Source organism: Lasioglossum baleicum, chromosome 9 (assembly GCF_051020765.1).
Source record: "Lasioglossum baleicum chromosome 9, iyLasBale1, whole genome shotgun sequence".
NCBI lineage: Eukaryota > Metazoa > Arthropoda > Insecta > Hymenoptera > Halictidae > Lasioglossum > Lasioglossum baleicum.
In genome coordinates this window covers 14,237,632-14,264,261 of record NC_134937.1, presented here as the reverse complement: position 1 = coordinate 14,264,261, position 26,630 = coordinate 14,237,632, and the positions used below count along the sequence as shown (strand labels likewise).

At 44.7% G+C, this 26,630-nt stretch overlaps 1 protein-coding gene across 4 annotated transcripts in view; it reads left to right on the top strand.

Annotated features, from left to right (window-relative positions):
* LOC143211916 (uncharacterized) overlaps positions 1-26,630 on the top strand; it is a 353,326-nt gene that overhangs the window by 238,293 nt on the left and 88,403 nt on the right. For all 4 annotated transcript variants that reach the window (XM_076430044.1, XM_076430043.1, XM_076430046.1 and 1 more), the window contains 5 exons: positions 10,292-10,385; positions 10,496-10,585; positions 11,464-11,553; positions 15,647-15,864; positions 16,867-17,005. In XM_076430044.1, the coding sequence (XP_076286159.1) occupies positions 10,292-10,385; positions 10,496-10,585; positions 11,464-11,553; positions 15,647-15,864; positions 16,867-17,005 (631 nt within the window). The remainder of the gene's footprint in view (positions 1-10,291; positions 10,386-10,495; positions 10,586-11,463; positions 11,554-15,646; positions 15,865-16,866; positions 17,006-26,630) is intronic.

Here is a 26,630-nt window from a genome sequence, read left to right as displayed (position 1 = left end):
GTAACACGCATTAACATACTATCGTGAAGCCATTAGCTGTGAAAGATAGCATTATTTCTCAATTAAAATTTGGCTTATCAACGAGAAAAGTTGTCGAGAAGTTTGCAGTTAGTCAAGCTGTAGTACATAAAATACGAAAACGAAATTGTAATGATGTTCGTACATATTTCGCAGGACGTCCAGAAATATTGTCTTACCAGGACAAGCGACGATTAACAAAATAAATTCAATAAACATACATTTTTGTAAAAATATCGTTTGTGTGTTCACTTTTGCTCCTCACTGTATATTACTTAAAAAATTACCTAAAAATTTGTATGGAAACATTCTTCTTATTCTTATCAAGTAACGTAGAATAGCCACTTTTAGATTAGATTCGCCTAACCAGTAGAATTTTTGGCAAAAGCGTACTTCCGATAGCAACGCACGCAATCAAGTCCTGGAAAAGTTTGGCAAGTTTTCCCGAAGCCGAGAAAACCGGCTCGGTTTCCACCGTGCGGGGAATATCAGAGTTCCGAGACCGTTTTCGATCAGGAAACGTTTATTGGAGGCATTCCAGTCATGGAATTGGCAACCGGTGTGTCCGATGCCGGTCCCGATCGATCGGCACTCGTTCGAGAGACGCTCGGATATATAAACGAACGAACCGGTGGAATAGCAATAAAATAAATTGGCGTTATGCCCGATTCTTATCAATGAAATATGCACTTTCTCCGAACAATGGGCGTTATTACGTAATGCGAAATATATATTCAGTTTCCTCGTGTGTTCACTTTCCTCGATGCCACGATAATGGCGGATCGTTATTCAAAATTCTATTCCCGACGCGTTAAGTGGCGCATGATTTACCGCCTTTCTCGTGCCGCGCTTTTATTCAGGGACTGTCCGCGGCGGAACACACAAGAGAGACACCGTAAACACCGGGGTTTTAATGCGAGCGGGTCGATACGATCGAAATATTCCCCCCTTTATTTCGCTCTCCCGACTCCCTTTACTTTTTGCTCTTCCTTCCCCAGGAACGGTGCCCGCTCCCGAAAGAAATTCCCGCGGTGAACGGCGACAAACACCTGTTCCAGGCCGCGAGCCTTTTATCCGACACCCTGCGAAATCGGCAGCCTCCATATTGCCGACCCGTTCACTCGGAACAATCGAATTCAAATAGAAACTTTCCGTGAACTCGTCGGAACGCTACTTCCTCTCTGATTTTGATGAAATTGAAATATGTTGCAAGTTTTTGTAGGGCTTTTATAAAAGCAATTTATTATTTTCTATTCGATTTCTGTCCAATTATCTTGATAACGACCATCAACTATAAACTACTACAGTATTCTAAACAACTTTTTTCTGTACATATAGTAGGGGCAGTCTCTTTTAGTTTTTTAGGTATTCCCAAAAATATTTTTAAAAAATTAAAAGAGACCGCTTATTATTTGTATAGGAAAAAGTTGTGTAGAATGGCGAGATTTCTAACATATGTCAATTTCCTCAAAATCCGTGAGGAAGTGACTATGAATTCTATAAATTTTCGCCTCGGTAAAATCCGCAAAGGGAATAAAATTAATTTTTAATGGATTACTGCTTGTCGCAACCGATTCGGGCAATTTTTCTCGGGTCCAGTAATAACGCTGTCGGAAAGCCGTCGGAGCCGAAGATGCCAAACGATAGAGCGACGTTTCTCGAGAGCGAGCGGAGCCCCGAGCGGAATATGTATCGCGAGTCCTCTCTCCAGGTTGGTGTTCTTTGTCGACTCGCAATGAATAAGAAAAGGAGAGCCCCGTGGCTCTCTGGCTGGGACGGTTGCAAGGGGCACCATAAAGCCGCGCGATGAACGATACCGCAATAGGCTGCTGCCGTGGCTATCGTACGTGATATGTTTTATGAGCCGACCGGCATACGAATGCGGTTAAACGAGCAGAGCCGAGGACGTCTCTCGCGCGCGAACGCGATCTCCTCTTGGCCACCGACTCCATCCTTTACGATCCTCTTTAGCTCCGCAGGGTTCAACGCCGATCGAACCCTCCTCCAACCTACTTGTCCCTCGATCGACGCATCCGAACGATCCTTAATCGCGATTCGGTCCACAGAAAAACCCACCGCATCCGGCTGTTTACGATCGCGATTCACACTTCGGGGGAGGATTGCTATAGTTCTGGGTTCTGGCCGACCGACGCGACGCACGGTGGGCCAGATCGACGCGCTAGCTGTTCACGCCCATTTCACCATTATTTCAAAACATAAAGACCACGTTAAATAGGTAGTTGGTTTCATCTTGGCGTCAGCTATAACATTATTGAATAAAAAGTAATAGTTATAAATAAATAATCAAGGTGACTACAATTATTTAATAAAAAAAAAGAATTCTTGAAATTTTTTGTATTGAGATTTGTAGAAGACTGTGTACTGATTACTTTTTGTAGGAAACATTTTTTTGTCACACCACCGGAAATGTCTGAAAAATCGTGTGAATAATGATGAATAATTGAAAACTGGCTATTCAGACATTCAAGCAAGAGTAATCTATAATTATTGAATGAATGAAGTTTATTACATTTAATGAAATAACAAAAATGTGTTATTATTGGAAAATATGCAATAATAATATAATAAATTATTATTAATATGTAAAAACTGCTGTGATGCTATACTACGATGCTGTTACTGTAATCGCTCAAATACAAATGATTCAACTAAGCTAGCAAGAAGTTCGAATGTTTATCAATGGTCGTATAATCTAAAAAATTCATAAGATAGGTCTTTACATTCTTAAAAGCCGCTGAGTCGTCAATGCGTCTCGTGCAACGCGACTCGCCGCGGAATAGCGTGTCACACGACGCTTTAAACCATCATAATTTCCAAATATGGATGAGAACGGACGAGAACTTTGCAGGATCTTTTAGAAGAGATGTTGCTGAAAATGTTCCACTTTGTTAGAGCATGACTCTGTATGCACTTTTTAACTTATCCCTTGTCAAATGTGAAAAACTTCGACGATTTTCCTTAGTTGACTAAGTATTTTTTTTATAACAAATTATGAACAATAATGTTTAGTTCCTGGTGTGTTCTCAACATAGATATACATTCTTCATATAAAAAAAATTGGGCACATAATCTTCAGTAGGTTTCCCAGACATCGTTATGAAGAAAAGGAATTTTTTCGGTGATAAATCGTATCTGAAAAGGTTTGATCTTTGAACGCTTATTGTAACGAGAGTTTTTAATAACTTTAATTAATATTATCGTTTTATAGTAGGCGTTTTATTCTAGGCGTGGGAGAGTCTGATCTCTTCTTGAGGCCGTTCGTTTTGGTACTCTGGTCATGGTAATTAACGCTTTATTTGCTGGAAGCTAATCAATTAGATTTTCAATAATTGTATGAAGTGGAGCTTTGAAATCCTGCCAAATAAAATTATTAGATTACAATATTGGGGGCGAGTCGTTGTAACTTAAAATTCTTAATAATGTTGAGGGGTGATTCAGAGTCGCCAGTAAAAATTGCTGCACCATGCGATCAGATGCGAATGATTCTAAAGAGTCTATAGAAATGGAATCATCTCCCTGCGGTATTGCCGAGAGAGAGAAATTCGCGTCGTCCATTTGTTCTTTTCTCGAGATCATGTGAAAATGTCAGCTCCAACAGGATTTCCCATGGGCAATTGGGAGCGACTGAAATTACCCGCGAAATTCCGAACACTCGCGCGATTTTCCCATGGAAAAACAGTCGTTACCGGTTGAAAAATTCCGAAATTACGAACCCGGAATACTGAAGCGAGCGAATGCTTCGCGTGACAAGCCGGCATTATCAAGCTTTCATAGTGGACACAAATCACCGGAGAGACAGGGATAAAAGTCGATGAAGACGTTCTGCCAAGCGGGAAAATTATAAATTCTTCGCATAACAGGGATGTCTGGATTTCTTTTTTTTCTTCGGAATAATGTACGTCTCCGTGATTATGGCAATTAATGCTTCATCGAATTACATCTGTACCAGTGTAAATCGTACTCGCGTTTGTAGCAGGCCCGGACGTATCAGATCGTTCTTATTAATTTTCACTCGCCTCTGCATAGACGTTTATGAGCTAGAAACTGCTCGGTTAACAAGTCGATAAATAATCACGGTGCGCGCTATTAAATTTTCGATATACCCGTTTAATACGTCTGAACTCTCGAGTCGTTAAAATATTCCACAATAAAATCGACGAAATTCGTTTCCGATGTTTGTTTTCTACTTCCGCCAGGAAGTGTTCGTTTGCATAAAGAATCTGTTGCGTTCAGTTTACGATACGAGAATTCTTCGTGTAAAGGGTGAGAAACTGCTCGGATGTGACTTTCTAAAATCGATCTAGATGTAGCAATGGGTAAATCGAATATGAATTGAGTGCACAATTTGTTAACTTCTTGCAACTTAAGAGACCATTCTAATTTCAATTCTGAACCAGCGGGGTCATTTCTGGTTGCATACATCCAAGAAAAAGATATTGCACAATGCAATGTTCGACGAGGAAACGCAGGGCCGTCGTTTTCCCACGATTCCTCGAAACAATCGTCTCGAGGGGACATTTTCACCTTTCAGCATCCCCGAAAAGGGTACGCGGAAGGTCGCGAGAGGTCTCAGGGACCGTTCAGGCTTCTCGTGCCGTGATTACGCGTCCATTATTAGCGTCGCGTCGATATTTTCCAGTGGCGAGGATAGGGAAAAGAGGAAGAAGAAGAAAGCGTGGGTTCTCGGTGCGTAGCCAGCCGGATAGTCCGGCTGGAATCCGCCGACGAAAGCCAACAGTGTCATAATGATCCTCTGAGCGGAACACGCTCGCCATAAATCAGCGTACCGGTTACGCGGGATTCATTAGCATTCTTTTTTCCTGTTCGTTTCTGCGAGCCGCGCCGGGAAAGCGCGAGAACGACGTTGACATAGCGAGTGCGTCGATCGGTGGCGGATTATTCATTTGCACGTTCTCCGGATCACAAAACCCTGCTAAATAGCGTCCGAACTTTCGTGTTCATACTCGCGAAAAAGATGCTGTATTTTGCACTTGAACAAAGATATTTTATTTTTCGAAAAATGTATTAGGTCGCTCGGAAAGTCATTTCGTTTTCTCAGGGGAAAATGAAAATCAACTTCTTATGAAGAAATTGGTTGGGTAAAATATAAAACAGTAAAGGATTAAAAAAATTTACGAATATTGTAATGTTGTTTTTAGTGTAACAAAGTCGCTAAGGGATGAAATCAATTTTTATTTTATTCGTGCTTCCGAAAAACGAAATTACTTTCCGAACGACCTAACGTTACCACGCCGGATCAAATCACCGTCGCGACAATGCGATACCGGTCCCAAATCAGCGCCGATAACACCCGTCGATCCTATATTCCGTATCAGATCGATTCGAATCACCCAGAGACAGCTGCCCCTCTTAATTGCCGGCTGTCGAGATTTATTAGCCCAAGGTCGAGGATTTTCACTTCACCGCTACTTCCTAGATTCAGCCAGGCAGAAACCTGTCGCGAGCGGGGCTGAAAAATTGGCATCGTGCTGCTCGATTTCGCGGGGATTGAAGGTGAAATGGCGAAAGTCTTGGAACACACTGGTTCCCTCTACCTTTCTTACTTCTTTTCTTTTTTGCACGCACCGTGGGTGCTGTGGTAGGTTCTAACGGTAGAACGTTCGAAGACAACGCGCGAATTATGGCGGACGATCGGGGACGAGTGATAACAGACACTACCTGCGTGTATCCAGAATTTAGTTTGATCGGATATGTTAGGCTGTTGTCGAGATTTTGTACTGTTTGCGTAGAATGTTGCCCTTTCTCTGGAATTGTACCGATCGTGGACCCTGTGTGTACTTTCATGTTTGCACCTTCACCGTTGCAATTACGTGGATACCTAACTAGACTCTGTTTTCATGCATATCGTGTACAGTTCTTTAACCATTTGCACTCGCAGCTAGTTCAACTCGAAAATTAAACATTTCTTCCGACCTAGAATAATTCCATTTTACGTGATCTTTATCTTTTCGTGGATACGAAATTATACCATGGTACAGTAATTTTTAGTGGTAACTAAGGGTTAATTCTTCACAAAACAAAATCATCTTGCAATCTATGTATATCGCGCCTCAAATAACACTCAAAAACAGTCTCAAAATTCATGAAAACTCATCATACCAAGCTTCGAAAATTCCCATCTGTCACGAACGAATAAAATACACTGCAATCTGCAAATGCAGCACAGACGGCAAATTCCCTGAACCGCAATAGGTGTCGCAAAACGCAGCAATCCTATTCGCGAATAGCAAAGAACCCGAAGGATCGTTCCATCGATGGTCGTTCAGAGGAGAGACTCGGAGGAGTAGAACAAGGAGGGAGAAAGAGTGGAGAGGAGAGAAACAAGAGAACGATGAGAGGAAGGAGAGCCCGAAGAGAGGCAGATACGATCTCGGAAGTGGGTCGACAAACTGCAGTTCCAGATCTTCGTCCCGGAGGGAAAAGCGAGATAGCGACGAGGGACGTTTCGCCGAACCCGTTACCGTTACCATGGTCGAACATGGCACGGGGGTGGCTGAGGGAGGCGGGACGAATGCACATGATGTACCATGGAAGGGGGGAGGGTCTGCGAGGGAGGGCGAGAGGATTGATGCACGTCCATAACTCATGCAGAAACGCGGTCAGGTGCACAACTGGATCAACCAGAGATCCCCCGCGATCCTATCGTCCTGCGATCTACGTCGTGACTCCCTCTCGTGCGATACGCGATACGACGAGGTGCCTGGATCATACTAAACGCTGGATCATACTACGTCCACTGTTGCTGCCTAATTGTTACCTGAGAATCCCCGAGAATCGGCTTGGAAAAATCGGCACAATGGCCTGCACACTGGGCCATTTATTTTGGAGAAATTGGAGAAATATTGTTCTGGAAAAATTAAATTCTATTGAAATTGTATCGCGAGGATATAGTGACTCCCGCTAATATTCGGACACCCTTAGAAAGACTTTTTTAAATATTTGAATAACAAATATTAGAATAGTTTGAGATGGAAACAATTTTGGAAAAATTGCATGTTGTCGGAAGAAGTATTTTTCAGAAATTTCGTTTCGGAAAAATTGTATTTTCGGATAGAAAGAGAGAGGATGGTCGTTTGGAGATTCGAAGAAATGATTTTCGTTTGATTTAGTTGTTCAGTTTAGATTAAAATCTAGATAGAATCGGTACTGATAATAAACGTTTCATGAGTCTATCACGTCAGAGCCTGACCACTGACAGCGTCCATTATAGCACCACCTTTGCCACGCCATTATTCCCGGAGTTCTCGAAGGTAACTTTTGAGCACCGGCAAGAAGTTCGCAGGATTCTACCTTCGTTCCAGTTTTTTCTTGAACCCACGACGTGTTTCGTCGGAAGCCGATTAACGCCATTAAACCGTCGCGCGCGAGCTGTTGCGTGTCCAGACGTTAGACAGCTATTAGCGCTATTAGAACATTATTAAGGATATGGGGCTTCTTGTTTTTCCAAAGTGTTCCACGCGAGCTATGGCTCACCTACTCGAACTTCGCTATCGTGCAATTATCAGATACCTAGAACGCGGGTAATTAGAAAATTCATGGAACCTAACAACGAAATTTTTCTATATTATTACTTAAATCGTCGTGAACGACTGGGGTCTTTATATTAACCCTTTGTTAAGTGTTGGAACATTTATGAATTCAATTCGTTGTTTGATTACGGCACGATTTTTCTGTGTTAATATTTAAACTGTTTAAATTATTGTTTTCAACTCTTCCGAAACAAGAGTACTCGAAATTTGATTAAGAGAAATCTTGATCGTTCTGAGAAAAGTTTTTGTTGATTTCCGAGTGAACACAGCAGATTCACGAGTCGTGGGACAGTGATAGCGTCCGAAAGACAAGAAGACGAAGCGAAGGAGGACGATGCAGCATTCTAGCGGACGTTCTAAGGAAACGGTTAGTCGTGACGAGGTCTTTGCTCGACAACCTTTGCCCACCCAGGTCGCGGCTGTGGTTTTAGGTATACACACGATGAGCTGTCGCGATACCGAACGCGCCGCTCTTCCACCAAGCTCTAGCTTTACAATGCTGCTAATGCACGGGTCTTCTTCTTCTTCTTCGAGGAGTGGGCAGTGGCGTAGGGTACCACCGACAGTTACGATCGAATTGTAAATCCACGTGTCAGAGGATTATTGCGGGCCCGTTCGACGGGCACCGCGAAAAGTCACGGGGTTAATTGAGAGAACGATCCTTCTCCCCGTCGCGTAGCCGACGCTCATGGAAATCGGCCCTGTCTCACGGGAATCCCGATTTTACTCGCAACCTTTGTCTCGACGGAGGCTTCTGGTATCACAGAAGTGATGTATTCGTCGTGGAAGATTTTAACGAGTTCCTGAAGAAGCGGAATCCCCGAACAGAAAATAAAGTCGCGCGACAACCACGCTTCCGCTTTGAAATAATCTCAGCTGTTAAGTCCGATCAAGTCCAATTTCGGGTTTGGAGATTTTGGAGCAACTTTTCTGAAACAGTTTTCGTTTTAATTTTTATAATATTTTAAAGATATAAAGATATTTTTATAATAACAATTGAATGGAGTGCTCCGTAATTGAGTGGAGAGACATTCAGACAATAAAAAATTAAAACACTGTTACCTACGAAGAAAGTGCATTCGTTCAAAATTATTAACAAGAAGAGAGGCACAGCAGTCTCTCCGAATGGCAAGTGTAGTTCATTCTGCAAAATCCCTGGCAGTCTCTTTGCTCGCAGTTCTGCTGTTTATTTTGCAAGACTCGGCCAAGGGGTCTGCAAACGCTCAGAGCGTCTTCTGTTGGACATGTTCATTCGGTGCCAGAAGAATCAAAGGGACAGGGGACAGGGGGGATGGTATACTACAGGACTGATAGTCGCGTTTTCGTTTGACAGATGTCAAACGAAACAGACGTGAAAGGTACGCGAGGCGGATTAAAGCAATCACGAGCACGCGTACAAAGAGTGGTATTGTGGCCAGTGGATGCGCCACTGTGAAGTGGAAGCATGATTGCTGTACGTATGAAAGGGATCGAAGGGAACGAACGAGGGGAGAGAGGGGTGCCACTGGAGCCGCGTGAGAAACGCTGCATACTTACGCGAAACCACCCACGTGTCATAACTGAATGCGGATCGTGATACGCTTTTCCTGCATTCGGTACGCCTGCGCCTTTGCGGTCCCGTGTCCTCCGGGCAGAACATGTTCGTCGCCGGAATTGAAGGGTGGAAGCTCGAGGAAATTAGGTTCGTGCGTTGCGCAAGAATTTTATGGCTGTGGGTTCCGACCAATTTATGAAATATGGAAATCTTGTCGAAGGTTCACTACCGTTCCCTACTGTGCCATTAGAGGTACGGTTACTTATCTTTAACAAAATGGTAATTAAAGAATACAAGCTCCCAGCTTCATTCTATTGTTTGATTTTGATCAGATGTAGCTATTATACGGTAATACTGGAATGCAACATTAAATATATACAGTGAGGAGCATAACAGATTCCACACATTTCAAATCAGAATAACTTTTATATGAATGGACCAAACGACTTCAATTTTCCACTCATATTCCACTCATATCAATTGCTCCACTCATAAAAAAGTTGTTCTGATTTAAAGTGTGTGGAAGTTATGCTCCTTACTGTACATATACAATTTGAATAACAGTTGGAAAAAAGAGATTGAGAAATTGTGGGATGATTATAAACAGCTCTAAAAGCCAGATTGGAAAACAATTACCCACTTACATTTAAAAAATTAGAAAATACAAGGATAATAATTGAAATTTAGAAAATATAGGATATTTTGGTCAGATTTGACTTACATGTTCTATACATTCAAAAAGATTATTATGTATCAAATTCCTGTTATCTTATTAAAAAATGCAGAATATAAAATAAATCTGCGCAAAAACCGTCGCGAATTATTCTACGGGAATCAATTACGCGTGCGAGGAGGTGTTGGCTCAGCGATTTAGCGCCCTTATGGTACCTCGTGTGCGTCTCGGGGCATGCATAATCGGTCCTCGAGGTGTCGACAGAGCGGCGGACGCCTCGTTTCACCTGGAGCATGACTCGGAGGAGAAATCGCGGCGACACGGCGCTCGTCACGCGGTAGATCTTGTCAACCGTGTTGACTACCGTATCAACGGTGACTCACCGTGCCCGGGAATACCTTCGATAATTGACTCGGGGCAGTAAATATTTCGCCGTCACGAATAATTCGAATTCGTCTCGTCATCGAACTAACCGTTGCTCTCGTTTGCTTTCAGCGTTGACCAGGCGAGGAACGGATTCACCATGTTGGTCCTCGGCGACTCTCCAGCCTGTCTGGAGTTCCTGGACAAGGTCCTGGCCCTTCTAAAGGTAAACCAACCGCCGACACAATCCCTGGTTCCGACAATAGGTCCCCATTGAATCCCCAATCGATCCTGCGAGACTCGAACCGCCACAATCATCCGGTGTTTGTGTTACAGGACCGAGTGAACGTTCCGCAAGCCTTGTTGCTGCAAATCTCCGTACCAGACGGTTCAACAGACTCGCAGTTACCTTTGAGCCGCGTCAAGGTGAGCCATTAATAATTAACTCCTTAAACCCCCCACCTCTTGCCCCAGACAATCGCTGTTCCGCTTGGCGCGACAGATTCGCTGTTTCCTAAGAATACCATAATACAGGGTGTCTCAGCTGCAGGAGACCACCTTAATATCTCCTTTATTTTTAATGGCACAAAAGATACTTATGGCATAATGTATCGAAGAAGGAATATCATAGAACAATTTCTTTTTCCGATTAGTATTCATAGTTTTTTCAAGGTCGTCGTTCTTTTTTCATCGAAAAACTTTATTTTTATTCCACCTTATAGCAGCTGAAAAAAAAATACATTTGAATATGCTTAAGACATTAACAAGATGGAATAAAACAAAATAAGTTTGCCCGATAAAAAATGACGATGAACTTGAAAAAACTATGAAAAAATAACCGGACAAATAGAAAATTGTTCTTCTATGATATTCCTCCTTCGATACCATTTAAATTATGCCATAAATATTTCTTTTTATTCCTTTTTTGACTCCTTCAACTGAGACACCCTGTATGATAACAATAGGGTTTTTAACAATTCAATTATATTATAGCACAATTATTTTTTCAATTTTTCTCCTTTACTCGTTCCTGAAAGGGCTCTCGAGATCTTTCCTCGCTCCCTTTTAAAATTATTTTCGCGTATCTAAACATTCAGGATGTTATTTTAAAAAATAGTGTTATATTCAGGAGAGCCTAAAGAATCATCCTGCGTAAATCTCCTTTGTGTACCTCTTACGGTTTGCTCGGGGAAAATAGCTAAAGTGAAAATTAATTTCTTGAAAAGGAAAGGTCACCTTCGAGGAAAGACTCCTCGGGGTCCCTGTTTGCTCTGTGCTGAAGGGTTTCCAATTCTGCTTTTCAGACGACCATAGCAGACCGCGACACGCTGTGCAAACACATTCCCAGGCGGGAAGAAAACCACGACCAGTCGCTGTGGATCGCGTTCTATAAGGTAATTGAAGCCGTGCCGCGCGCATTTGCATCGGCCTCGAGTGCTTCCTGCGGATTTTTTTCTGCGTACGACCACTCTGCGAACATGTAAATCCGCGTTCCTTAAATCCGGAGACCCGCGGCCAGGGCCCTTGAGCCAACGCGACGTCTCTCCTCTCGATGCAGATCCTCGAATTTATGTCGTCTCCACTCCAGGATTCTCGCCTGCCAGGAAAACGCAGTCGCAGCTGCGCAAAAGTCCCTCGGAATGAAGGCTTCGGCTTGTCTCGGCTAAGTTATGCCCATCTCCTAATTGCGTTTTGCTCTTGTTCGACTGAGAACTACGGTTTACAAAATGGCTTATGCTGTTTTACCATTTTTGCAGGAGCTTCTCCGTGCAAGTGCATATAATGATGCACCCTTAGATCATAATTTCGAAGGCTCCCGTTCTAACGAGCTCGCAATTTATTCCGAACAGATGACAAGTGAATCGAACATCGCGACAACAAATTGCTCGAGCGAACGATCGCATTCACAGAGAGACGATCAGGAATGTTCTGGTTGGTTGACCGAATGTCACGACAGTGATTCGGCAGGTTCGATGAAAAATTACTATGGGACCGGCCCGTAATAATCGTGTCGGCTGTCCTCTCGAAAATCGAGAGGCAATTATTCCGGTGGCACTGACCGATGTTGACGATTTATCAACGGTGCTCGACTATCGGAGGACATTCTGGGACATTCTACATAATTACTGGAAAGATCTTCAAAAAATTTGTTAGTATGCGTATTTCGCAATTTTCGAATTATTAATGGGAAAATTGTCATCTGTTTTTCAATTCGCAATTTCATGCTAGTCTTTTACATTAGAAATCTCTCTCAGAAAAATCCAATGTTACTGATCAACCACTCTAATAGTAATTTCGTAGCAGTCGCATTCCAAACAAAAATGTCTCTCGCCCCACCTCCTTCTCTCGTTAATGGGGTTTTAATGGGTCCCGTTAAGAAGAAAAAAACGAGCGGACGCAATATATCTCGATGGCGATTCGTTACGCTCTTCGTAATCTGCTCTCGCAGTTGGTAGACACGCGCGTCCGGTGGAATTGTCCGTCTCTCATTCAATCGACCATTTTATTCCGTCGCATTTTTATAGTCAAACGAGTGATACAGAGAAAAACAGTTTTTATTCCATCCGATTTCTAGGATCAGTCTACTAGATCGCTGGTTTCCTTTTTCGTCGAGATACAGTCTGTCAAAAGAGTACGTGTAACCTCAACACCGAATACCTTTTTAAAAACGAGTTCAGACGAGTTGAATCTTTGTTTATGGTATTATAAGAATGAACTTAACTATTTTTATTTTCGCCTCATTCGATTGATGTCTATTTAAAAAATCAGAACTCGTCTAATTCGCTTCGAAAAAATTCATTCTTGAAGAAGTGAAGGCATTTGTATGTAGACTTCTTCATCCGACTGTATCGAACCGATTAAAAAATCGTCATCCGCAACACCTCGGACCGTTCGATCGATATCTATCCTAGACGCGATCTAAATCGTAGATCGCCACGTCAAATCGTCTCGCAGCTCGTCTTTCTCATTTTCTCGGCCACAGGGACGTTGGTAAAAATCGCGTTGACCGTTATCGAGTTGTCGGGAATGGAAAACGTTGGCGTGACTAATGTTATCGATTTATTGAGAGGCCGATAAGCCGTCTTCGGGCGACCTTGCCAGTCGATATACCCGCGTACGGAAAGCGTTACAAGGAGAAAATTGCACTGTTCCGCCGCTGCTTGGAAAATGTTTATAAATTATCGACCCGGTCAGCCGATGCTCGCCGAGATAGCCAGTAACATAGTGCGTCCCGGTCGCTTCGGCGAGCATGGGATTCTTCGGCAGAAAGTAAGGACTCCCACAGACGCCACTCGGCTACCTATTTCCACCAAGTATCCTCGGAACGAGGATTTACTATGCGTACTATGCGTGTATGCCTGCAGCGTACGGTACTCCGCGAGCTCCTTCGAAATTTCGAACTTTCTCGTCTGGCCGATTGTTCTCCGGTCTTTGTTGGAAAAATTGTTATTTTTACACACACATCCGAATTCTGGTTACGATATACGAACAATGATAGTACAAAATAGCGTAGATCGATGTTCTCAGATTATTTTGAACATGTTGGTACCTAATGAATTACTACACATTTAAGTATTGCATGAGGTATTATATCAATTTCATATCCATAAATGGTAATAAACCGAATTCGAAAAAACGCACTACAAAATGCACTAAAAAGTATGAAATAATTTCCATTTAATTTATGTGAATACACACGAACTTAAATATTATACAATACAATCTTTTCGGAGGCGGCGCAAGAACTAAAAATTCTCCAAATGACAGATGTTGCTGATTATGATTTCATTGGAATATGATGGATTTGGAAATCAGTAGGTGGGAAGAGAAGCTACATTAATTTGTGAAAGCATGTAGAAGAATTTAAGGATTTTCGTAATTTCCAGTGTCGAAAATTTTCAATTTTGCGCCGCGCCGCCTCCGAAAAGATTGTATTGTATTCAAGTTCGTGTGTATTCACATAAATTAAATGGCAATTATTTCATACATTTTAGTGCATTTTTTAGTGCGGTTTTTCGAAGTCGGTTTAATTTTTTTTATAAAATTTTTTTATTTCACACTTTTTAGAGGAACGAGCAGAATTTGTAGAACACCGTAGAATGGTTTTTCGGTCTTATTGGTTATTTGCAATAAAAACCGCAAAGACTGAAAAAATGCATAAGGTTTCGTCCTGACTGGTCCATCCATCTCGGCGTGATCGGTGAACATACATAGGAAAAAAGCGAAAAAAAAGAAAAAGGGCACATACAGATCGAATTGAGTAACCTCCTCCTTTTTCGAAGTCGGTTAAAAATCATGGAATTATTCTAGGATAGAAAAAAACTTTTAATTCTCCAGTTAAAGTAGCTCCGAGTGCTAAGGGTTAAATTGCACCTACTTTTATGATAAATGCGTCCGCAGTATGGTCACACCAGTGCGACGAATCCTCGAAAATTGGAGCACGAGAGCGAAAAAGAAACCGGTCGAATCATAGATAAAAGGTGTTCAAGCTCGAGCATGCAACCGATCGATTGACGTCTCAATATCGCGGAATCATCATCGGTAAGATTGATCGATCGTTCGATCTACCATTGCCGGGGGCTGACTACTTGCAGTGCACTCGTTCTGTATCGCTGTCGTGAAGTGGTTCGAGGGTCGCTCGATAGCTCAAACTCGAGACGATGAGCAGCGATCGTTCATAACTCCTCGACGAACTCGCATCTCTAGAGAATCTTCGGGTGGTCCGATAAGTGCTACCCGAAAGAACCCGCCGGGCCTGATGATACATCATCGGGAGCAATTAGAAAAATCAATTACCGCTGCCAGTCTCGGATGAAGAATTAACCTTTAAAGCCGTTTGTTACCTCGCTCCCTGAACCACTCTTTCGCTCCGGTGGCCGCTCGAAAGCTGCACCAAAAATTTCTTCTGCATAAATTGTTAATTATGTAATATTGGTATTAATTGTGCCAAGAGTACGGCAGCGCGTAGAGACACGTAACGCTTGGCATTTGTCAGAGGGCTGTAGAACGCTTTGAGAAGCCGGCCTGCTGACAGCCAACGCCAATTAGTCAGTGCAGAAGCATTTCTCTATGTATATTCCCTCGGTGGATGATTCCATGTGATTGGAATTTCGATCGACCGAGAATGCACCATAATAAGCAAATCGAACGGACTGGTAGCTAAGGTGTGCCTGTCCTGCATTCTGCGTACTTGTGTCGTTGTCGATACCGTACAGCGTGTTTCGATAGCCTGTGCCTTCATTGTAACTTTGTTCATTTTATCACACCGATAGATTACATAGAACCATAATTCTCCTACTAAAAATACGTGGAAGAATTCTTCGCTTAGAAAATACGACAAATGTTTGCTGGACTTAAAGAACCAGACCTAACTGACAGAATGCGTGTTTGAGTGCGGAAGTCGTTGCAGAAGACGAGACCAGACCGTTCACTGATTAACTTTCGCAATCACAGTTTGAGTAATGGCGTGATTTCCGTTTTCCGCAGGAGTACGACAGCCTGATGACAGAGTGGCAGGCTGCAGGTCGCAGACTGGCCCTGGAGATGTCCGAGCTGAAGGAATGCAGCAGCCTGTCTGGAGCGTTGACGCCTCTCGGCCGGTTGCTGACGGATCCAACATTGAGGCGGACATCGCGGGACGCTGAAGAGGCGATCTCCTCTCTTGAAGAACGCGCAGCGCCGCTTCTGCACCTCGAGCATGTTAGGTTAGACCTTGTCCGTAACTCCTGCGAACTAGAAACTCCTACCCACCAGCGAATCTCACTATTGTTTCTTCAGGATCCAATCAGTACCTTCAATTTCTCCTGGGAAGTCGAGTCGAGGTCCTACTGTACTAGATTCATATTAAATTTTGGGTTAACAAAGATATGATTAAAAATATGGACAGGTTAAGGATAGGCATGTGTATAAAAGTTGTACAATGTTCATGGAAATATAATTCATTCTACCTATAATTTTGAGAATATCTTTGCTAGACCAAAATCAGTAATTTAGTAACAGTCTCAAGAACATAATTTTATAAAATTTTTCGGAATGAGAGAAACAGTATTACCTCGACATTTTCCATGTAGTATGTTCAAGGAGCCCTTCCCCAAGACTTCCTGAGGTTAATAATCACGACAAGGGTCCCAGGGATCTCTCCCAGCGTCCGGCCACTAAACTATCATCCATTCGTCTATTAATTTCTCCGAGGAAAAATGTCGAATTCTCCCCAACAACGAATAAAAAAGAAAAAAATCCGGGAGACTCAAAGGCGATCCGCCGGCGATGACTCGTCGGTTTCCGTTCGAGACACCCAGCTTGTCAGAGATTCGCGGTTAAGATTCCCTCGGATTCGAGAGTGTTCGAAGACAGTTCGGCTGAAAGAGGACACCTATGCGTCTTTGTGTCGGTGCGGCGACCGGCGGAGAGTCTATTTTATAGAATAGTCTTCGGCCGAGCTTGAACGCGCGAGAGAAAGAGCATACTCTTACACGAGTAATCGGCCGGGTAAGATTCTCGGCGGCGCATAGCTGGCCCCGAAGGACATTTTAATGCGAAGATAACGTCCGGCGGCGTGTTAGTCAGCGCCCACTCGTGCCTTATGCGCCGCAGCGGACTATCGCAAAGTTAGGGCTCGATGTTTCGTTAGCGATAAGACGCAACAAGAATTCCTAACGGTGCGCCGCACAGCCCCGCGCGATCACGGTTCCTTTTTATCTTTCCAGATTGTCGGTGAAACGGGCACGAGGACTGGTCGAGGAGGTCGGGAACGCTGCCACCAGGCTCGAATCCTCCTTCGAGTCACGGAGAGCGACCATACGCAACCTCGCCGTCCTGAGAAGCATCGAGGACCAGGCGCATGAGGTAAGTCCATCATCTGCGTGTCTTTCAGGACTGATTACTGCTAGGACATAAATGACCCTCGAACGGTCAGGGCTCTATCGCGACAGTCGCAGCTGGACAGCTGTGCAAACCTCTAGAAAGCTCGAAGACCGAGGTACTTTATCAGTAGACTGTCGATCATCAAGTCTCCGATTCAAATTATTAATCCAAGAATCAAAATTATTAAGTGCTGATCTTCAGGTCCCTGGACTCTGATACAGGACTCGAACGATCATCCAAGAGTCCATCAAAATTATTAACTGGACAGTTGCCTGAATCTCTAGGAAACTTAGGGACTAAGATACGTGATTACTAGACTGGGATTTAATTCTTTTAATTCTACCAAGTCATAAATGCCCAAAAATCCTATAATATAATAGTTGATTCACAGAAGAAATAAAGTATGTCAATTTGACAGAGATGCACGTACTATATTCGTTGAAGATCTATAGGCATCTTCACCTGAATTGCTTTGCAGATAGGCACTTTTGATCGAAGAACTTTCGAAGGCGTCTAACGACTCGGAGATTAATTCGATTTTTATGGGACGTTGTTTGCGGACGGGAAACGTTCCCGGAGAGATTGCTACATTAATAATGGCGGAAAGGAACGAACGAGAAATTAGAAACGAGAATCACGTTCCTCGCCAGCTAATTCCAATCCTTCCGCGAGAAGAAGCTCGAGCTGAATTCCATAGTCGCCCGGAGGCCTTGTTCGAACCTTTCGCAAGCGCGTGAGGACGTCCTTTGACGGCGTCTCGGGGCGCGTATCAAACAGCCATAACGCGTCGTCGACGATTCGTGTACCGGGAAACTTTCTATATACGTGGCTGTACTGTTTGAAACGGTACCGGGTCCACGGTGGACACGATATTGAGATTTAATGACTGGGGATCGTGATCGGAGGAATGTGGAACTTGGCTCATTCGGAAAGGCAAATGTTGACTGGAAATTTATGGCGGAGCTTTTGGAAAGGTACATTTTTTCGCGGTCATTCCAGTCTTCAATAACCAAATAAATAGCATAGGACGTATGTATTCTGTGTTTTAATTTTTAGGAAGGGCAGAATGGAATACCCTGCAATCTTTAGAGAATTGCCTCGCCAAAAAGTAGTATAATTGGAATTTGCGTAGAACGCGATTTACCAGTGGAACTCTGAAAAATTTGCAGGACGGGGTACCATTAAATTAAAAAATCTATCACCTCTTATAGTTCTCAAAAATTTGAGAAACCAAAGAAATTGCACAGAACGCATACATTCTGTGTTTCAATTGTTAGGAATGGCAGAATGGAATACCCTGCAATCTTTAGAGAATTGCCTCGCCAAAAAGTAGTATAATTGGAATTTGCGTAGAACGCGATTTACCAGTGGAATTCTGAAAAATTTGCAAAAAGGACTACCTGTTTATTAAAAAATCTGTCACGAATCGAATGAAAAAATTGTGGTGTCTATTTAATAACTAGAAGAGTTGCTGGAAGCTCTCGAATGTTGAAGAAGAAAAAAGGAACTGATGATAAACAGAGCCCCGACTGGGTTTACCTTATCGGCGGCAAAAGCACGTGCTATCCGCATGTCCTCATCGATTATCCCGCCTCGTCACCGTCGGCGTTCAGAGGAGACGGTCGTCGATTTATCGCGAATTCACGGTACGTCGATTGCGAGCATTAACATTTTTCCACTGGCAGACCCGTTCGCGGCGTGTAGCCGTAGACCGGCTGTCAGGAGGTCCTCGCGCGGAAGTGCGAAACCCGATCCTCCTTCCGCGATCTTGGATCGAACGTTTCCCACAATACGCCGCGAAACTCGTCGGACCGTTTACCGACACCGGCGATGTCGTATTATCGATTAGCCTCGGCCATGTGTAAAATCTCCCCCGCGAACGCTTTTATGGGAACCTGCCTCGCCTGTCAGCCCGAAACTATTCGATACACTAGCTTAGTTTCGCAATCCAGCTTCGAACTTCTTCGCTAGATTTCAAATTAGAATATCACAGTCAACATTTTTACAACGTGAACAATGGCGAACTTCAGCTCAACCCTCCCTTCGTTCCCCGAAATAAGAGTCACGAGTAGACTGCGGATGTTTACGCAATTTTCAATTTTTGTAGATGAATTTTAAGAGAAAGTGGAATAAAGTACAATCTTATTTCTAGTGGTAGCCTTTGCAGATCTTAACAAAATAAAAACTGTACTAAATTCAGTCGAATTGTATATTCCACTCTTTTTTAGGAAATTTTTTTTACGTGCCTCGAAATTCTTCACTGGATTTCAAATTTGAATATCACGGTACATACTTCATCGTTTATAAATAGAGCTGGAATTTTCTGAACATTTTTACAACGGCGAATTTTACAATGGTGAACTTCAGCTCAACTTGCCTTCGATCCCCGAAATAAGAGTCATGGGACGAGATCAGGGGACGACATGCTCGATGACTCCCGCAAACTAGGCCGAACATCGGCTCGAGGTCGCCGAGGATGCCAGAAACGAGGTTAGCGAGGCCGCTGACTCCAGAGCAGCCTGTGGAAAAGCCTGTCGAACAAAACGCGTCTCGAAGTATCGATCGATCCAGCGTATCGTCACACACCGGGTGTCCCAGGATCGGGGACCGGCCAACCATGCGATTTTCGAAGTGAAAGTCCGACTTCCATCCTGGACAACGAGCCCTTTGTCTATCGGGCTGATGGGGGTGCCTCGAAATTGGAGCACCCTCGTCAACAGAGTTGTGCAAGTGACTCGCCCGATGAAAGCTGCTGATTGGATTGTTGATTCCACTTGGGAACGATGTGCTAATTGGTTCGGCGCATTAGCTAATCAATTAGGTTGTTTGCAGAGGATACTGTCTCCCAGCGGTTGCTAGGTTAGCGTGGGATGTATTCAAATCGTTTTTGATCGTCCAAATGAATTTATTACCGGCCGTCTATTTACGTTTCTAATAAATGTCTAAAATTACTCCGTTGCATAATCCATCGCGAACGATCGTTCCGTTCGGGACGACAGTTATATAAAATGTTCACAATTGTTCCGACGTAACAATGCGGGTCTCGTCGCGTCGTTTAATCGGCAGGCTAAATCCCGCGCGTTATTCGCCGCCACTCATTGTGTTATGCTAATTAAACGTGTAATCAGTTTGTCGTACACACCACGTGCTCACCGGGAGACGCGTGGCACAACACGATCCGCACGTACGCGCGACACACGTGACAACTTCGTTTCAGGCGGAAACACGTGGACGTACGTGATGCAATCGTGTGATGTACATTGCGACGATGCACGTCCTCGGATCCTGGACGCGCGAGGCACTGGCATTTAGCGGCCACGTGCTGGGAGGTGCACGTCGTGACATAATCACCGAGATGCTTTTATTTCATCTTACTATGTATTATGGAAGCTTATGGAACACGAAATAAAGGACTGGAGTTGTTCGGTTGGGGGGCAGTCGTAGTTAGTTATCCAACAGGAATAGCAGCATTACTATTTTTAGACAGAAGCAGCACACTGGAATTCTTGTAGAATGATTCGCAGGTTCGCAATTTGCGAGGATCAGTTAATATCGAACATTTTAAGAAAGTTCCTGACCCTCTAATGACACCAGTATCCACGTGAGCGGTTCTGTCTAAAGTTTCCCATCACTTTCTTGTAACTTTCTTCGTGGCGGTCAGTTGCTTAGTGTCTTTAAGGAGGTCAACGACACCGGTGACCGAAATTTGATGGAAACGTGGATCGATTATAACTCGTTCGCACAAAGAAGTAGAAGCATCGCTACAAAAATCTTTGAAAACCGACCGGCCCGATGTAAAAAGAGTTCAATTAAAAAATTAGAGAAACTAAACGAAAAATTAGTTCGAAATTTCATAGTTTACCGTTATTTCCTTTCTCGATTTCTTTCTCTGTAGTTTTGACAAAAAGTATAGAGGTCCGGCTCGAACATACGCGGGAAAAAACCTAGCGCAATTTACTGTAGAAGAGTATAGTAGCAGTGGACTCTCGGAGTCAGCAATGCCAGCAGCAACGTTTCTCAGCCGTCTTCTCAGCCTCCTCCGGCGGCCGATTCCTTTCTTGCTGCGAGTCGTTAAGCCCGCAAACGGTTGTTCGGCTTCCTATACGCACAAAGCGTTCCTCGATAATTAGATTCGAGATGTGCTCCGCTCGTTCCAGCGCCGACGCGTTCCTCGACAAAAGTCATACGCCCCAGACGTGTCGTTGACTTTCACCAGTCGATGCTCCTCGTCCATTTCAGTTTCGATCGATTCCCAACGATCGAGACCGACGATCAAGAGGTATACCGAACAGAAACATTCCAAACTTCATTCTTGAATCATCTAAAACTCGATCTTAGATCAGCTAGCTTAAATTATACTCGATTTGAAACATGATATTTAGCCTGCGGATCTTTATGCATTATGGCTTCTGAAAATTTTCAAAAAATTGCATAAACTCCCGCAGTCCGATAATATTGTTGCGACCGGTAAAAAGGAGGCTTCGATATTCTTCTCGGGCATTATTACCGAAAATGATTAACTGCGAACATTGTCAGGGATCGAACAATAAATAATACAGTTGCAGAGATTGCTCTTTCGACTCCCCACCAGATCGAGAACCGGAGATCTCGATCGGACAGCGCCGCAATTACGACAGGATTGTACCTCGACGTCGATGCGCCGCGAATAAACAAATAGGGTGGGCTTGCTTCTCGTCGACAACGCTCTTACTCTCGCCGTGGAACGTCTCTCCATATAAGCCGACGTTCGATCTTGATCGAAACGATCGCACATCATATATCCCGGAGTGCGCGATGCTCTCCTCGATCTTTTTCTTTATTTCTTTCTTTCTTCTTTTCGCTGGTTCCTTTTCATCCGCATGGCGAACAGTGGCGCGCGTTGTGAATACAGGCGCGAGGAAGGACGCGTCAAGTGGGTCGCCACTGACAATTGTTTAATTGTTCTGACCTCCACGGCTTTCACGTGCGATGACGAAAGCTTGATGATCGCGGAATGAGACATTGAATTCACTTTCTCGGTCCCGAAAATTCTCTGTCGATAGTTAACCCTATTTCAGGGGACTCGCAGACAATTTATATAGTCCAGAGCTGCTCACCTATTAAGGGGGTAGTCACGTTTCCAGGATTGCAGTGGAGCGGGATGCGCTTTCTCATTTCTCGATAATGCAAAGATGGGGGTTTACAATAGTCAAAAGCGCTAGATAAAAGATCATTCTAGACCGCGATCGTCCTCCAGACCCCTATTTTTACGTTTACGAAGCGTAATTTGCATTATTCGGAAGAATAAAGCTACGCATGTAGCTATTTTCATAAACCTGCGACAGCTACAAGCTGCCGAACGATGCAAATTACGCCTCGTAAACGTAAAAATAGGACTTTTGAGGGCGATCGCGGCCTAGATTGACCTTTAAGTACTGAAAACGTCCTTGCAATTCTGGAAACGAGTCTACCCCCTTAATGACTGAGGACAGAGAAGCCCGGCAGTATGTACTGTTCGTCTACGAGATGGTGACTTGCGAAATAACAGACAGTCAACGGGGAATTTCCATTTGCTCCGCTTGATTTCCATTCTTACTCGCTCGGAGCCTATCACAACCCTACTGCACGAATCGTCACGCCACTAGTGACCCCCACCATTCGTACATTGTTCGGACAGTTCTCGGAACACGACGTGGTATTGCGTCGTACCATCTTCTGGACGAACAGTAGAACCGACACCCAAAAAAGCCCGAAGAGGATCCGACCTGCCGCCGATTCAGCACACTTTCCCACACACGCCCGTAATTCCGTACGCGGCGCTCGCTCTCGTCGAGAGGGAGGAACCGGTGTTACGGCAATTAATTCGAGCCCGATCGGTGCCCGCCTCTGATCCTTCTCTCTCGCCTGGCCAGGTACACGCGCGCTATTTCCGTGAACCAAATACGGCGGTCGGCCGATCGACGTGCGCAACATAGAGGGCACGCCAGAGGACGAAGGTGGTTGTTGCGAGACGATCAAAGTGGAACGCGTAATAACGGAATGCAGCGTGTTGATCCGCTTCTCCTGCTGTCCCGAGGTCGTTCGTTGCAGGTCCCCGAGCTCTGATCTTTTTCGGGAGGACCTGGGCGTGGGCGTGCACTGACGTCAAGAATTTTTAGTCGAAGAGCTTGCATTCAGATCCGATGGATCAGGATTCAGATCGAGACGGAGATGGAAATGTCTATCGGTAACTAGGATCTTTCTAAAAAAATTTTTGTCGGTAGAGTGGCATCCGTGATAAAATTCTTCCACTTATTCGAAGAGAAATAATGAAAAATTCCTGAAGTCATCTGAATTTTCGTCTTCAAATCAGAATGTCCTCTCAGAAATGTTTCTGAAAATTGATAATTGGCTGAAAATACTAATTCGAACCTGAGGAGCACCTCGACCATTTCCATCCCGATCGCTATATCTCCGGATCACGTTCTGCACTTTCCACTAACCATCGGGTGCCGGTCCCGCATTAGAAATTCCGGGCTGACGATTACGCGTTCTGCTCGCGATTCGCGAGATCTCTATCCCGCCGCTTTCGCGAAAGTCTCGCGAAAGAGTCACATCGGAGTGCTCGTCTCTGTTCCGTTCGTCAGGCACAGCCTTCCAGGTCCCGGGGAGAATAAATCGACGCGGTCCCCCGTCGTCCTAGAAAAACGAACCACGATGAAAAATCCGCTTTCACGGTGCGACCAGCAAGGGGGCCCAGGCAAATAATGGTAAATAATGCATGAACGTTGGGGAAATTGTCGAAGAGGTGCTTTTCTGCCGATGATCCGGCCTGCGCCCGTCACGGCCCGTTTTGCATAATAGCGAGCGCACGGCACATAGCGACTTTCGGTCGTGACGATTCCGCTCTCGTGACGTGCATTCCGCTTCGTGGGGGTTGGATTTTCAAGATCGGTTCCGTGAACTTGCCCAAGCATGATGCAGGCCCTGCTGACGATGCAGACGGCGCAGTCTCTCATTTTTATGCCGATTAACCGATTCGCGGCAATGCTTACTGGAGTGGCGTTCGTTGGTGCCATTTGTGAAGTTCGGGTGGCATTAGGTGAATTTTACCCTTAAGTTTTAACGACTACTCTTCGTATAGACGTTTTTACAAGGACGTCCGGTCGACAGGAAGTGGAATTGAATTTCTCCGGCTCTTCCCTTTCATTCTAATTAGGAACGCTTGAATAACAATGACTATCAATTGTTCGACGGAAGGTACGCAATTTTTCACCGGCCGGAGAACCGCCGGGGGGCGCGATAATTTTGCAGCGTCGCAAAAATCATTTAGACCCGCGATGCAATAAATAACGCGAGCGGAGAAGAAGAGGAAGAAGCAGAGAGCGGGCCTTTGTTCGAAGGTATAATAAGCCCTCGGGAGTGTACGAGCGCGTGCTGCGTGTCGATGCGCGTGGTCTGCTCATGGGTGATAGGAAACTTGATGATTTCGTGGACTATAGCCAGCCATAGTCTTCCAGACAGTCCTCTGGACAGTCCAGAAGAAGAAAGTAGTCGAAGAAACGCCACCAGATTCCCTGGCGAACAATAAAGAACACGAAATCCTCGCAGCTTCGACCGCTCCGGAGATTGATGGATCTATGACGCGGCAACGATCCAGGAGTAAAGAACCGCTGGGAAGATCAACAGGCAACATCAAAGGGATCCTCTCTCGCGGAGAGCCTTGTGTCCGTTTTATTGGCGAGAGATTTATGCATCCCGAGTCCCACGGATACGATCGATTGAAATTAATTGGAGGTGTCTAAGCTCTCGGCGAATGATTGATACGGGATTGGACGTTGAGCAAGAAACCTTGTCCCGGTAATGTTCCGTGATGAACGACAGTGTAATGAGTGTCGTTCCATGGTTCACTAATCCCCGATACACATGCGTGTGCGCACCGGTCGAGAGTATCGAAAGTGGAGCGAGTTTCGACATTTTGCTCGTACTGTCTGTGTGTGTCTCGCTCGTCAAATTCGTTCGATAAAAAATCAAAATCAAGATAACCGGTTGCTCAATCCTTGTTAGCAGTTGTCAGTCAACGTGCGGGCTGGGAAAAAAAAAACGGGAAAAATTGGAATTTGTGGGCTTTACGATCGTTTGTCATTAATTGCTTCGGTTAGGAGTCGTATTCTTTTCACTGATAGCATCTCCGCGGTGAAATAATTGATCTTCGAGAGAGTTAGGCGAGTCTTTCCGCTTGTGCATTGAGATGTCTGTCTTACTGTCAGGTGGTTGATTTATGTGTGTATAGTTTGGCAGCGTTTGTTCTATTTTTTCTTTTCGGTTTCCTTGTAGAAAATCGTGTTCGTCAACTTTCCCTCGGAATTCTCTTTATTCGATTAAGATAAACTGTCTGGTTGTATTCGGAAAATGGTAGGTGGTCTGAAGGGTGGTCCATAGAGCGCGGATAACATCTGGTTAAGAACTTTTCCCATTAGCCGGCGGTACCAGCCGGAAAAATCGCGTAGACGATAAAATAGTGGGCGCGTTACGTCGGGTAACTGTGGTCTCGCGTTTTCCCAAGTCCGTGGCGAAGTGTTCGCGCGGTATCAGCTCGGAAAATCAGCTGGTAGGAAAAGCAGGCGATCGAAATGTTCGTTATGCAACGTCGGAGCAGCGTTGTAGCCGCGTCGGGAGCGGAACGACATTGCGAAAACAGCGATACAGGCTCGGAACAATGAGGGAGTCGCGGCACAATGGCTAGATAAGGGGGCGTGCGAGGGGGTTGCGGAGGGTGGAAGAGGTGGAAGAGGTAGGAGGAGAGGGCTGGTTGTAAAAGGCGATACACCTAGGCTCGTCGTCTTGCGTGCTGATATGCACGCGTGCGCTATAAATGCACGCGGCGGAACAACGGATGAATGCGAGTACATACTCCCGCGAGGGAAAAGTGTTCGCCTTCATTGGCTATGCCCGGCGCATCTCTTTATCTGATGGAAAGAAGCCGCCTCGCGAGGCGAGCCAGACTTTTGCCCTCGTGCGAGATCGAGAACGACTTCTCGATTGCGCAGAGCAAAGAGGAGCGCGAAGAGCAGCAGAGAAAAGAGAGGAGAGAGGTTCGTGAGTCACCGGGCCTCTCACGGCGCGAACCTTAAATTCTTCCTCCGTTTCTAAACACGCTTTCTTCGACAACGAGGCACCGATAAATGACATCCCAGAGAGCATCGGGCTCCACGGACCGGCTCGTGACTCTCGTTTATCTGGCCACCGAGCCGCCATTGTCGAGAACACCCGCCGGAGACCGAACCGGAGATTGCGGATTTAGAAATTAACCCCGGACCACGCTCTCGCTTTCGAATGGCTTGCGGTGCCAGCACTTCCTCAGGATGTCAGGATATCAGGATCATTCCGAAGCATCCGGTTTCATTTTCTCGATAAATATTTTTCTTGGTTTCATGAAACGCGTGAATACAATCACTTTGTTCAGTTTTCAGTACAGACGAAACCATTTGCAGTAATTCATTAGGTATGGTCTGCCAACGTCCACCGCTCTAGACCTGTGAATAGAATCCTCGGAAAGGGAACTCAATGACCCGTGTACATCCTGTCCTTTGTGGGTTCTTTCGTGGAAACGATAAAACGTCAGCAGAATCGGTGGGGGAGGAAGTGC